This window comes from Otolemur garnettii, unplaced genomic scaffold (genome assembly GCF_000181295.1).
Source record: "Otolemur garnettii isolate 467f Iridium unplaced genomic scaffold, OtoGar3 scaffold00080, whole genome shotgun sequence".
Classification (NCBI taxonomy): domain Eukaryota; kingdom Metazoa; phylum Chordata; class Mammalia; order Primates; family Galagidae; genus Otolemur; species Otolemur garnettii.
In genome coordinates, this window is record NW_003852475.1 from 8763408 (window position 1) to 8776914 (window position 13507).

Genomic DNA, 13507 nt, shown 5'->3' on the forward strand with positions numbered 1-13507 from the left:
TGAGAACGGAAAGTGGTAACAGCTGTTGTGGACATTTAATTGCTTCTATTGGATACAAGAACACTTTATCAGGTTTGGGGAGATCTCATCGTAAACATCTGATGGGATATTCAAGAAAGCAGAAGTCAATTCAAGGCAGTGGGCAGGGGAATGAGAGAGCAGGGAGAGAGGAAGAGAGAGGAGGATGGGAGGTTACAGTGGCTGGCACACCTCTTAGGGGTGGGACACAATTAAAAGAGGGACTACCTACGAACTGCAATCAGTGTAACCTAATTCTTTGTACCCTCAATGAACCTGAAACAATAAAAAAAAGAAAAGAAAGTAGAATCAAATTTTCCTTGGATGACTAGTTATATATAGAAGTAACTATTTTAGAGATATTTTAACTGTTAAAACTCTGAATGCACATTCAAGTGCTTTGATTCATGTGGTGATATCTAGTATCATTTCTGTTGATGATGCTCCAAATATTCTGAATTGTAAATTCTAATGACAGACTTCTGCAAGCCAGTCACAAGAACTTTTATGTTTTATTGTCCTATTTAACAACATTAAAATAATAAGAATTGGTTAATTTTTGATCATTTTAAGCTTTAGCATATGATTGCTTTCTTTACATTAATTCTCATTAACTCTAAAAGAGTAATAATCAACTGTGTTTAGTGCAGTAGTTTATAACTAAAAGTTGTTATCTGTCAGGAAATAGTCTTCAAATAGCTGGAAAATAATATATGACAAAACTAAAAGTTGTTTTCGAGATGGATAAAAAAAGGTAGGCTGTTTTCTCCATGATATGGCAAGAAGGAAATCTGGGCACAGCCTACAACCTATATATCAGACAGTGTACCAATGTGCACAATCTAGTATAACCTATGTTACTCTTGTTCTTTCAGAGTAAGGCAGGGAATATGGAAGAGAGGCATGCGCATAAAATAGAGGAATCCTTTTGCAGCAACAGCTATGGTGTCTACATTCTCTGTAGTCACATACCTTATCCCTGACCCAGAATCCAGTCTGAACACTGGATTTAATACCTCACGGTGGCCAATCAATAAACACTTGCATTTTGTTTGTTTTTGCTAAATAGAGATCAAGTTTATACTCTTTCTGAAGATGATCTAGATTTCCATATTTTGAACAGGTTGTTACGTAATGAAACTTCCTTTAATGATTCTATCTTCTTCCCCTAGCACCTACTGCATACATTCTGCACAGCATCTAAACTTTCATTGTCTCATTGTGCCCATTTATGGGCACACAACAAAAAATACCTTACCTCTGTCACACTTCTCTTCATCACTGCCATCCACACAGTCATGAATTCCATCACACAGCCATCTAATTGGAATACAGTGGGCTTTATTTTTGCACCGAAACTGATCTTCCTTACATTCAGTCACACAGTCCATCTGTTCAAATACAAATGGGAACTGCAGTTTTCATTAATGATAATGATATAGTCACAGGGAAAATAAACATGTAGCTTATAATATTGGAGATTTATTATACCTCAGGCTTTCTTTCATTGTGACTTAACAAAATAACCTCTAGAAATTACAATAAGCTTCAGTGTATAAAGATTCAAGTACTTGTTGAAATGAATGCATTCAATATATTTACTGACATTTTAGATGTTGCCAAGAATCAAGTTTCTGTCCCTTTATTTTCATTGTATTTGTTTTTCCAAACTTAATTCATGTCATTCAAAGACTTCAATTGCATGATAGATTTTACCTCATCTGAACCATCAGCACAATCATATTCTCCATTACATTTCAAAGATGCTGAAACACATCCACCGCTGGCACATATATATTCACTTGATGAGCAACTAGGAGAAGCTGAATGTAAAATATGAGATTTAGATGCAGTAAAAGCATGATGGGTTGGGGATATAAAACATATATAAACACTTAAATTTATGGAAAATAATAATTGTTTAAGTTATTCAACATTTGGTTTTAAAGATACATTTAAAATGTGTTTTATAATATTGTTGCATTATATTAAACATATTTAACTGATATAATAGCCTATGCAGTAAGAATTTAACTCAGTAAAAAAAGAAAGGGGATCCATTCTTTTGATTTTCAATTGTCAAATGAATTTTTCATAATTTTAAATTAAATTATTTTAAATAATTAAATACTCAAATGTTTTGAAAAATATAACAACATTTAGTAAGCCTTAGAAATGTTAACCATATCTATAGTATATAAAGCAAATGGTAGAAATCTTGGTACCATCTCACAAACTCAATGCAATCTATTTGGCTGGGTTGAGAAAGGAAGAGTATTTGAATTACTTTTAAGAATTTTATTGCTTTGGAGTTTTAAATGTAAATATATGTATAATTAACGGAGCCCATATCATGTGCAGTATTCCTGGAGCCTATATCATGTGCAGTATTCCTTATATAGAAATTAAAAATAATAGCTGGATAAATGTTATTACCACTACCCATTCTAATTGATTGACAGGATTGTGAAAGCTGGCTTTGTCTACGAGGCTTGTATTCAAACTTCTGGGCCTCTGGCTTATATTAGACTATGAGGTAGCCAAATATATGATGACTTTGTGGATTGAATGGCTTGGTTCAAGGATGCTAAAAAACTTTTTCCTTGAGATATGTTTCATTTTAATTAATAGTGTAGGCCTATGGATCTATATTAATGAGGAATCTAAGAACACGTCTGGATTGGGTTAAAGAAATTGAAATGCACGTTCAATTAGCAATGTGGATCATGGACATGACACTGGGGCATGGTAATGTATGTTTCTTGTATCTGCTACTCTGACTGAGTCTCTCAAGGCAACGCTTTCGTGGTTATACATAGTTTACAGTATGCTTTTCCTCCAGTAACTTTTTTCTCATAAGAAAATATAATTGAAATATTTATATAAAAATTTGTGTTTTAATGAATATATTTATAAAACCAGATTTAAGAAATAGAAATGTATAAATTGGTGATGTCATTTTTATCTGTATTTTGATTTTTCTCCTTCATTTTATTTTGATTTGGTTCAAGATGTATATATTCTAGGTTGGCATTACACTGAAACTACTACATTCTGTTTCATAATCTCAATTTTCATAACTAAAACCCTGTCTTTTATGGCATTACAATTTCAACCTATTTCATTTGATTATCTTGGGAAAAGAATTCCAAATTGTGCAATAAGATATAAAAAACAGAAAATCAAATTTATAAGAATATTGTTCTGGTTACATACATGAGTAATGATTTTATCTGCCAAAACACTTTCTAAACATGTGATGGATATACCTATTCATTTATTCACAAATATTCCAGATTATTTCTTAAAAATGGTAAATATGTGACATGTTTACCACTGTTTTATGCATATTGCTATTAAAATGTAACTTATATCCAGGTAAAATGTCAACTAAATTAAATATCACCTCAATCATTTTACCTGGCTCACAGTTTTTCTCATCTTCCCCATATTTACAGTCTTCATGGCCATCACATTTCCATTTTGCTGATATACACTGACCATTGGAACACTGGAACTGGTCTTTGGAACAACTTGTTTCACAATTTCTCTGTCAAAAACAACATAGATATATTTAAAATTAAATTTTTAGAAAACTACTTATGAATGCAAAAACCTAGAAAATTTACACATGGAAAACCTTGAACTAATCTTTGGAGAAATTTGGTCCACAACTTCTCTGTCAAAAAGAACACAGATACAAGTAAAATTAAATTTTTACAAAACTGTCTGCAAGCCCAAAAGACTAGAAAATTTATGCGTAGAATCCTAAAATGTAGAAACCATGTCAGTTAAATAGTAGTGGCTCAGATGGTCATATTTTAAGCCCACGAATACATACTGTGATTATAACAATTTTCCACTTTCAATTGTCTCTGTGAGTCAATAAAAGAGAGGAATGGAAAAAGAGTATAAATGCCTTAATCTCATATTAATTAAGCTGTCCTGAGTGGCTATTTCTTCAACAGACAGTTATGGGGCAATAGAATTTTAGTAATTGTAGGTCATAATTAAGTTTGTGAGGAAATAAAAGGTCACTTTTTCAAATCTAGAAAAAATAGTCCTACACTTCGTATGGAACCAGAAAAGACCTGGAAGAGCCAATGTAACCTTACTTAATAAGAACAAAGCAGGAGGCATCACTTTATCAGTATTCAAGCTATACAAGAAGGCTATAGTAACCAGAACAGCATGGTACTGGCACAAAAACAGAGACAAAGATGTCTCTCTCAGAACACAGAACTCAGAAATGAAATCATCCTCATGTTCCCATTTGATCTTTGGTAAAACAGATAAAAACAAAATGTACGCTGGGGAAAAATTCTGTGTTCAATAGATGGTGCTTGGAAAACACATAAAAGACTGAAACAGGATCTGCATCTCTGACGAATCACAAAAAAATAACTCACAGTTGGATAAAAGACTTAAACTAAGGCATGAAACTATTAGAATCCTAGAAGAAAATGTTGGAAAAATTCTCATAGATATCAACCTCAACAAAGAATTCATGAAGACCCCAAAGGTATTCTCAGCAACAGTAAAAATAAATAAATGGGACCTGATCAAATTAAACGGCTTCTGCACAGCCAAGGTCACAATCAAAAGAGCAAAAGACAACCCACAGAATGGGAGAAAATATTTTCGTGCTATACATCTGAATAAGGAATGATAAGCAGAATCTACAAAGAGATCAAGCAAATCTGCAAGAAACAACCAACCTCTCTATAAAAAGTGGGTAAAGATGTGAACAGAAACTTTTCAAATTAAGATATACTATGGCAAACAAACTCATGCCAAAATGCTCAACATCTCTAATTGTTATGGAAATTAAACAACAGTGAGATATCACCTAATTCCATGAGAATATCTTGTACTAAAAGTCCCAAAACAACAGACGCTGGTGTGAATGTGGAGACCAAGGAACTCTTACACACTGTTGGTGGGACTGCAAACTAGTGCAATCTTATAGAAGATTGTATAGAGATACCTCATACAACTTAAAGTAGGACTACCATTTCATCCAGCAATCCCACTGCTGGGTATATACCCAAAGGGAAAAGTCCATTTTATATGAAAGACACTGACACTCAAATGTTAATGGCAGCACAATTCACAATCACAATGATGTAGAAACAACTGAAGTGTCCACCAGTACATACATGGCTAGATTAATAGAATGTGTTATATGCATACTATGGCACATTACTCAACCATAAAAAATGGTGACCTAGTATCTTTTGTGATAACCTGGATGGAACGAGAAACCATTTTTCTAAGTGAAACCTCACAAGAATGGAGAAACAAACACATGTATTCAATTGTGAATTGGGCCTAATCAATTCACCCTTAAGTACACACACATAGACACACACTCATACACACATACACACACACACACACACACACACATATATATATATGGAAGTAAATATCAATGAAGATCAAGGTGAGGGGAAGAATGTGGAGAAGGTGGGTAAACTCACACCTACTGGGAACAGTGAACACCATATAGGTAAAGGGCACACATGACTTTAACTCAATCTGTACAAAAAACAAATAATATAAACAAAACATGTTCACCCTCTAACAAGCTGTGGTGTACGTATACCATGGAATGCTATTCAGCCATTAAAAAGATGCGAGACTAGGGGCGACACCTGTGGCTCAAAGGAGTAGGGCACCAGCCCCATATGCTGGAGGTGGTGGGTTCAAACCCAGACCCAGCCAAAAACTGTGAAAAAAAAAAGATGTGAGACTTTACATCTTTTGTATTAACCTGGAAAGAGCTGGAATGCATTCTACTTAGTAAAGTATCACAAGAATGGAGAAGCAAGAATCCAATGTACTCAATTCTAATATGAAGCCAGTAGATGATCTACTAAATATCTACATAAGTGCAAAACTCAAATCAATTCAAGGTGTGGGGTAGGGGAATGAGGGATCATGGAGAGGGAAGGAGAGAGGGGTTACAGTGTATGGCATACCACCTGGGGGCAAGACACAACTATAAGAAGGATTTTATTAAGAAATACAAACAGTGTAAACTAATTCTTTCTACCCTCAATAAAAAAAAAGAAAAGTATAAAAAAAGAAGAAAAGAAAGAGAATAAATAAATCTAACCTCAATTTGCAATTTAAAAAAGGAAGAAAATTTATTATTACAGTGCTTGTAGCCCTAGCTATTTGGCAGGCTGAGGTAGCAGAATCCCCTACATCTGGGGTTTTTAGGGGGCAGCATGCAAGGACTATCTGTAATTAGGCACTGTACTACAGACTGGGCAATATAGTAAGACCTTATCACTAAGGAGGTTTTTTGTTGTTGGTTTGGTTTTTGCCGTTTGAACCCGCCACCTCCAGCATATGGGACTGGTGCCCTATCCTTTTGAGCCACAAGCACCGACCCCAAATTGAGCTGTTTTCTTTTTTTTTTTCCTTAGAGACAGAGTCTCACTTTGTCACCCTCAGTAGAGTGCTATGGTGTCACAGCTCACAGCAACCTCCAACTCCTGGGCTTAGGTGATTCTCCTGCCTCAGCCTTCTGAGTAGCTGGGACTACAGGTGCCTGCCACAACACTGGGCTATTTTTGTTGTTGTTGCAGTTTGGCCGGGGCTGGGTTTGAACCCAACACCCTTGGTATGTGGGGCCAGTGCCCTACTCACTGAGCCACAGGTGCTGCCCCCACTAAGGAGTTTTTAAACAAATTTATCTAGCCCAGTACATTTGGTGTGTTGGGGGTGGTTGCTGTGGAGGTTAGAGAGGGATGGGACATGAAACAAGTGAGAATCTTATGGCAAATATGCTTTGCACTGGCAAAACTCCCCCTCGCTTTTTTTCTCCCCGCCATTTCTTTTCCTTTGCACCAGTCCCTTTACAGCTTGATTGGTGTTCATATTCTTCTTTTTCTTTCTTCTGATATTTGTTGGTCAAGGACTGTGAAATGGACTGTCAACTGTCATTTCTACTATTGCATATACGAATTTTATTTGGAAATAATATTGAAGATTTACCTTTCAGGATCTTTCAGTTCTTTATATGAGATAAATTAAAGAGATCCACTAGACATTCACCCCACCTGGATCTGCATACTTTCATTTAAGTGGGATGCTCCAATGAAGTGTCTTGTCAGGATGATGTGTAATCTTGCTAAACAATTTTTGTTATTGTCAAAATGTACTTGTCCGCTCTTTCTACAAAAGATGCAACTCTCTCACAGCTCCTAGAACTCCCAGTGAGTGAAGCATGTTGAATAACTATTGCCTGTTTCTTCCCAGTTGCACTCCCATGTAAGGGAGGACAGTTTACTTTCTGAGTTCCTATCATTTTATCTTTGCACATGGCAGTTTAATTAGATAGTCTGCTATATAATTAATTTTCTTCTCTTCTCTTCCAAAGTATTCGGAGTTTACCATTTTCCAGTGACTTAGATAATGGGAATATAGAAAAAAAATATTTCCTCCCTATATTTGATAAATCCATAGGCTAATATGAGGCCAACCTGATCAATAATTGAAATAAAATGTCAAGGTAAATGGATATGGCTTCAAATTGGAGCTATTAAAAATGTACTAAGACGATGTATTAAAAAGGCTTCACAAAGGAAGTTTTATTAGGAATGAAATTGCCTAAGAAAAAGCTTTCTGTATGTAAAGAGAATTAGAAATGTGGAGTATCTGAATGTTTAGCTATGTAAGGTGAATGGTGTGAAAGATGTTAGAGTAATAGCCCACAAACCTGGTGTGAGAAGTGTGAGACAGAGATTTCATATGTTTTGTCCACCATTGTGTTCCATGCTCAATTAGTTACTGAAACATAATAAATATTCAATAAAAACTGCTGAGTGAATGAATGCAGAAAACAGGAATATAAATTAAAATATAATGTAACAACTCCACTGAGACCAAAAACATATCTATCTCTGAACCAATTATCTAATGCTATGCCATGATTACAAAAACCTTTCATGAACATCTATACAATCAATGAATAGTTATCTCTGCAGTCAGGCCATTGAAAGCTCATTGACCAAAGGCACTGGTATGTCTACAGTGTTTTGACAATACAGAAGGTGGTACTTCCAGGTATTATTCACATCATCATTAGATTGAATCTGAAATGAATTTGTTTTGAGTTTATGTATGTGTACGCATATTTCTATCTATATAAATGGGTATCCAGCTATTTAGACTAAAATATACAAAGAAGTAGAGAGAATAGTACTATAATAAACTCTACGCATTCACCTTGTTCATTTAACAACTATCAACACTTCACTGTTCATGTTTCATTAATCCTGTCCTCACTTGTTTACATTCTATAATATTTTAACATAACAAAAATAGCATCAGAAAGCAAACAGTCACAAAGTAACTAATTCTTTAGTACATGTAATCATATCAGAACTTTTCTCATTTACTTAACCATATGAAAATATTATTTGGTAAATTAAGGATTCTGAAAAGGCTTATACATTGAATTTGGTTTAAATTTCTTTTCATGAATAACCATTTCCCATTCTCTCACATTTTTAAAATGCCATTTACTACTTGTAGAAACCAGCACTTTGGACACTCTTCTAATAGCCTAAGATGTTCATCTTGTAATTTTGTTTTCTCAGGTCAAAAATTAGGCATATCATAAAGGATGCTTGTTTCTGTTAATTGGTAGATAATATTTAGAAACAATTTTGTGAATTTTAGAGATAGACATTTCTGCTGAATTGTGATTGGCTTTAGAAGTTTTCACTGGCAGAGGCAGGAATTATATATTTTTAGAAAGAGAACAATTAATCCAGAACTTATACTGGTACTTTTGAATTTTATGTTACGGGATTTTTATTTAATTTTTTGTTTCTAAATTTGCATCCTCTTTCTTTTAATTTAAAAATTTGAAGTGCTAATGGCATTGACATAATCAAGCATTTCAACCACCCTTCATGTGACTTTCAAATTAGCAAACCTCAATATTATTATCAAGTATATGAATGCAGCTTCAGATTTCATTCCAATATTTTATGCTTACAAAATATCTTCTGCTGAATGTAGAGGCCAAATATTATGATTCAATGTCAGTTTAAATAACAATTCATGTGTGTATCACAGAGATATACACATCATATACAGTTAGGTTGATCTAATTTTTAAAAATTCTTCTTTATTAAAGCTTTGGCAGGACATTAACAACCTAATTATACTATCACTTCCGTTCATACATAAACTTCTGTTTACAGCTTTCTCAATATTTGTTCTTAGTTTGGGAGTATCCTGTGTATAATTCATTGTTTTAGGTTTTTTCCAGTCCTCTTTTCTGTTTCCTTCTTTGTTTGATTTTATTTTAGTTAGTGCAAATCTGTTATTCTAGACATTAGGGAAAAAATAGAAATCAACTGTCCACATTGTTAGCTACTTCACTATATACAGACTGTACTAAAAGCCTATATATGTAGAGAAAGACCTCCTTTAAAGAGAACTAATTTTACTCAGTCTGAGCATCGTCATGAAAAGGCATGGATACACCAAAGGACCATGTTTATCAATTTATGGCATGAAAGAAGTGGTGCTAATATCTGTATTTACTTTCACATAGGTAATTTTTTTTTGATAAAGCAACTCATCTTTCTATTATCCAAAGGTAATCATTTATACATCTCATTATGCATTCTTTCAGATCATTCTATTTTTAAAATTTTTTTATTAAATCATAAACACATAGATCATGCATACATTAATGTATTTATGGGGTACAATGTGCTGATTTCATATAGAATTAGGAGCATTTACATCACACTGGTTAATATACACCTTGTCTCATTTACTTAATTATGTTAAGACATTTATACTCTATACTTAATAGATCCAACATGTACCCTTGCATTACGTACCATAGATGTGATCCCACCATTCACCCTCCCTCGATCTGACCTCTCCCCTCCCCTCCAGACCTCTCCTCTTCTCTCCTTCATCCTGGGCCATAGTTGTGATCTATTCTTCATATGAAAGTGTCAGTGATTGTAAATTGGTTTCATAATAGTACTGAGTACATTGGATATTTTTTCCTCCATTCCTGAGATACTTTAATAAGTAGGATATGTTCTAGCTCCATCTATGTAAATGTAAAAGAGCTAAAGTCCCCATCTTTTTTTAAGGCTGTATAGTATTTCATGGTATACATATACCACAAGTTATTAATCCATTCATGGGTATATGGGCACTTGGGCTTCTTCCTTGACTTGGCTATTATGAATTGAGCTGCAATGAACAATCTGGTGCAAATATTTTTGTTATAAAGTGATTTTTGGTCTTTCAGATATATACCAAGTAGAGGAATTGCAGGATAAAATGGCAGGTCTACTTTTAGATCCCTGAGTATTCTCCCATACTTCTTTCCAAAAGGGACATATCCACATCCAATATTTGTAGTTTTGGGATTTTGTTATGTTAGCTACTCTTACTGGAGTTAGATGATATCTCAAAGTGGTTTTTATTTATATTTCTCTGATGATTAAAGATGATGAGCATTTTTTCATGTGTCTATAGGTCATGTGCCTATCTTCTTCAGAGAAGCTTCTGTTCAAGTCCCTTGCCCACAATGAAATGGGATTACTTATTCTTTTTTTATTAATAACGTTGAGTTCTCTGTGGATTGTGGTTAGCAAACCTTCATCAGAAGTATAACCTGAAAATATCCTCTCCCAGTCAGAGGGCTGTCTGCTTGCTTTACTTACTGTGTTCTTGGCTGTGCAGAAGCTTTTTAGTTTGATCAGATCCCAGTAATGTATTTTTGGTGTTGTTTCAATTGTCCGAAGGGTCTTCCTCATAAAGTGTTATCCCATACCAATTTCTTCAACTGTTTCTCCTGCCCTCACTCCAAAAATTGTTACAGTTTCATGTCTTAAGTTTAAATCTTTTATCCAGTGAAAGTCAATTTTTGTTAATGGTGAAAGGTGGGGGTGTAGTTTCAGTCTTCTACAAGTCACCAGCCAATTCTCCCAGCACCATTTGTTAAATAGGGAATGTTTTCCCCAATTTATATTTTTGATGGGCTTATCAAAGATCAAATGATGATACATGTCTGGTTCATCTCTTGGTTCTCAATTCTGTTCCATATAGCTACTTTTTTATTTTTGTGCCAATACCATGCTGTTTTGATCACTATAGATTTGTAGTATAGTTCGATGTCAGGTAGCATGATTCCTCCTGATTTGTTTTTATTTCTGAGTAATGTCTTGGCTGTTCATTGTTTTTTCAGGTTCCATATAAAATGAAATACTATTTTTTCCAGATGTTGAAGGTATGATGGTAGGGCTTAGATAGGGATTGCATTAAATTTGTAAATTGCTTTGGGTAATATGGACATTTTAACAATGTTGATTCTTCCCAGCCATGAGCATGGTATGTTTTTCCATTTGTTAATGTCTTCGGCTATCTCTTTCCTCAGAGTTTCATAATTCTCTTTATAGAGATCTTTCACATCCTTTCTTAGGTACATTCCCAAATATGTCATCTTCTTTGGCACTATTGTAAAGGTACTAGAGTCCTTGACTGTTTTTTCAGCTTGACTGTTATTGGTATATATAAAAGCTATTGATTTGTATTGATTTTGTATCCTGATATGCTACTGTATTCTTTGATCACTAATAAAAGTTTTGTACTTGAGTCCCTGCGATTTTCCAGGTATAAAATCATATTATCTGTGAAGAGTGAATGTTTGATCTCCTCTGATCCTATTTGTATACCCTTGATTGCCTTTTTTTGCCTGACTGCAACGGCTAAGACTTCCATTACAATATTAAAAAGCAGTGGAGACAATGGGGAACCTTGCCTTGTTTCTGATCTGAGTGGAAATGTTTTCAATTTTACTCTATTCAATGTGATATTGGCTGTGTGTTTGCTGTAGATGGCCTCTATCAGTTTAAGAAAAGTCCCTTCTATACCTATTTTCTTAAGTGTTCTGATCATGAAAGAATGCTAAATAATGTCAAAAGCTCTCTCTTCATCTATTGAGATAATGATATGGTCTTTGTTTTTTATTTTGTTTACATGATGTGTTATAATTATAGTTTTACATATGTTGAATCAACTATGAGACACTGGGATGAAACCCATTTGGTCATGGTGTATAATTCATTTGATGTGTTGTTGGATTCTGTTTGCTAGAATCTTATTCAATATTTTTGCATCTATGTTCATTAAACATATTGGTAGATATTTTTGTTTCCTTGTTGGATCTTTTCCTGGCTTGGGGATCAGGGTGATATTTTCTTCATAGAATGTGTTGGGAAATATTCCTTTTTCAATGTTTTGGAAAAGGTTAAGTAATATAGGTACTAGTTCCTCTTTAAAGGTTTGGTAGAATTCTGATGTGAAGCCATCTGATCCCAGACTCTTCTTTTTTGGGAGATTTTGTATAGTTGATTTAATTTCAGTACTTGATATAGGTCTGTTCAACATTTCCAATTCTTTCTGATTACGTCTAGGAAGTTGGTGTGCTTCCAAGTATTAGTTAATTTTTTTCAGATTTTCATATATCTGAGAATAAAATTTTTTGTAGTATTCATTAAGGATTCTTTGAATTTCAGAGGTATCTGTTGTTATTTCACCTTTGTAATTTCTGATTGATGATATTAGGGACTTTAATTTTCTATATTTGGTTAGGTTGGCCAAAGGTTTATCAATTTTGTTGAATTTTTCAAAAAATCCACTTTTTGATTTATTGTACTTTTGAATAATTTTTTTTGTTTTCAATTAATTCTGCTCTTATTTTAGTTATTTCTTTTCTTCTTCTGGGTTTGGGGTTGGAATGTTTTTCCTTTTCCAGTTGCTTAAGATGTCCCATTAAGTTACTGACTTCCTCTCTTTCTGTTCTTTTGAGGAAGGCTTGCAACGCTATAAATTTCCCTCTTAGGACTGCCTTTGCAGTATCCCACAGGTTCTAATAATTCATGTATTCATTATTGTTTTGTTCCAAAAATTTGGCAATTTCCTCATCTATGACCCAGCTATCATTCTGCATAAGGTTATTTGTTTCCATGACTTTGTATGAGTATGCAGATACCTTTTATTGCTTAGTTCAACTTTTATTGTGCGATGATCTGAGCAAATACAAGAAATAATTTCTATACTTTTAAATTTGCTGAGGTTAGATTGTGACCTAAAATGGGATCAATTTTGGAGAATGTTCCTTGGGCTGATGAGAAGAATATGTGTTCAGTTTTGTTAGGATGAAATGTTCTGTAGATGTCTGTTAAATTCAATTGTTGTATGGTGAAGTTTAAATCCAAAATTTCTTTGCTTATTTTCTTATTGGAGGATCTATCCAATACTGCAAAAGGGGTGCTAAAATCTCCAACTTTTCTGGTGCTGGAAGATAGTAAATTGCTCATGTCTGTTAGGGTCTCCCTTATCAATTGAGGAGCATTCTGGTTGGGCGCATAAATGTTAATAATCGATATCTCATCATTCTGAGTGTTTCCCTTAACAAATATGACGTGAC

General features: G+C 34.0%; 1 protein-coding gene across 1 annotated transcript in view; it reads right to left on the minus strand.

The window, feature by feature from the left end:
- Positions 1 to 13507, minus strand: part of LRP1B (LDL receptor related protein 1B) — a 320398-nt gene that overhangs the window by 132712 nt on the left and 174179 nt on the right. Inside the window, exons 27-29 of the mRNA XM_003794393.2 lie at positions 3439 to 3568; positions 1735 to 1841; positions 1277 to 1409 (exon numbers count right to left, since the gene is read on the minus strand). Coding sequence (XP_003794441.1) covers positions 1277 to 1409; positions 1735 to 1841; positions 3439 to 3568 — 370 coding nt within the window. The remainder of the gene's footprint in view (positions 1 to 1276; positions 1410 to 1734; positions 1842 to 3438; positions 3569 to 13507) is intronic.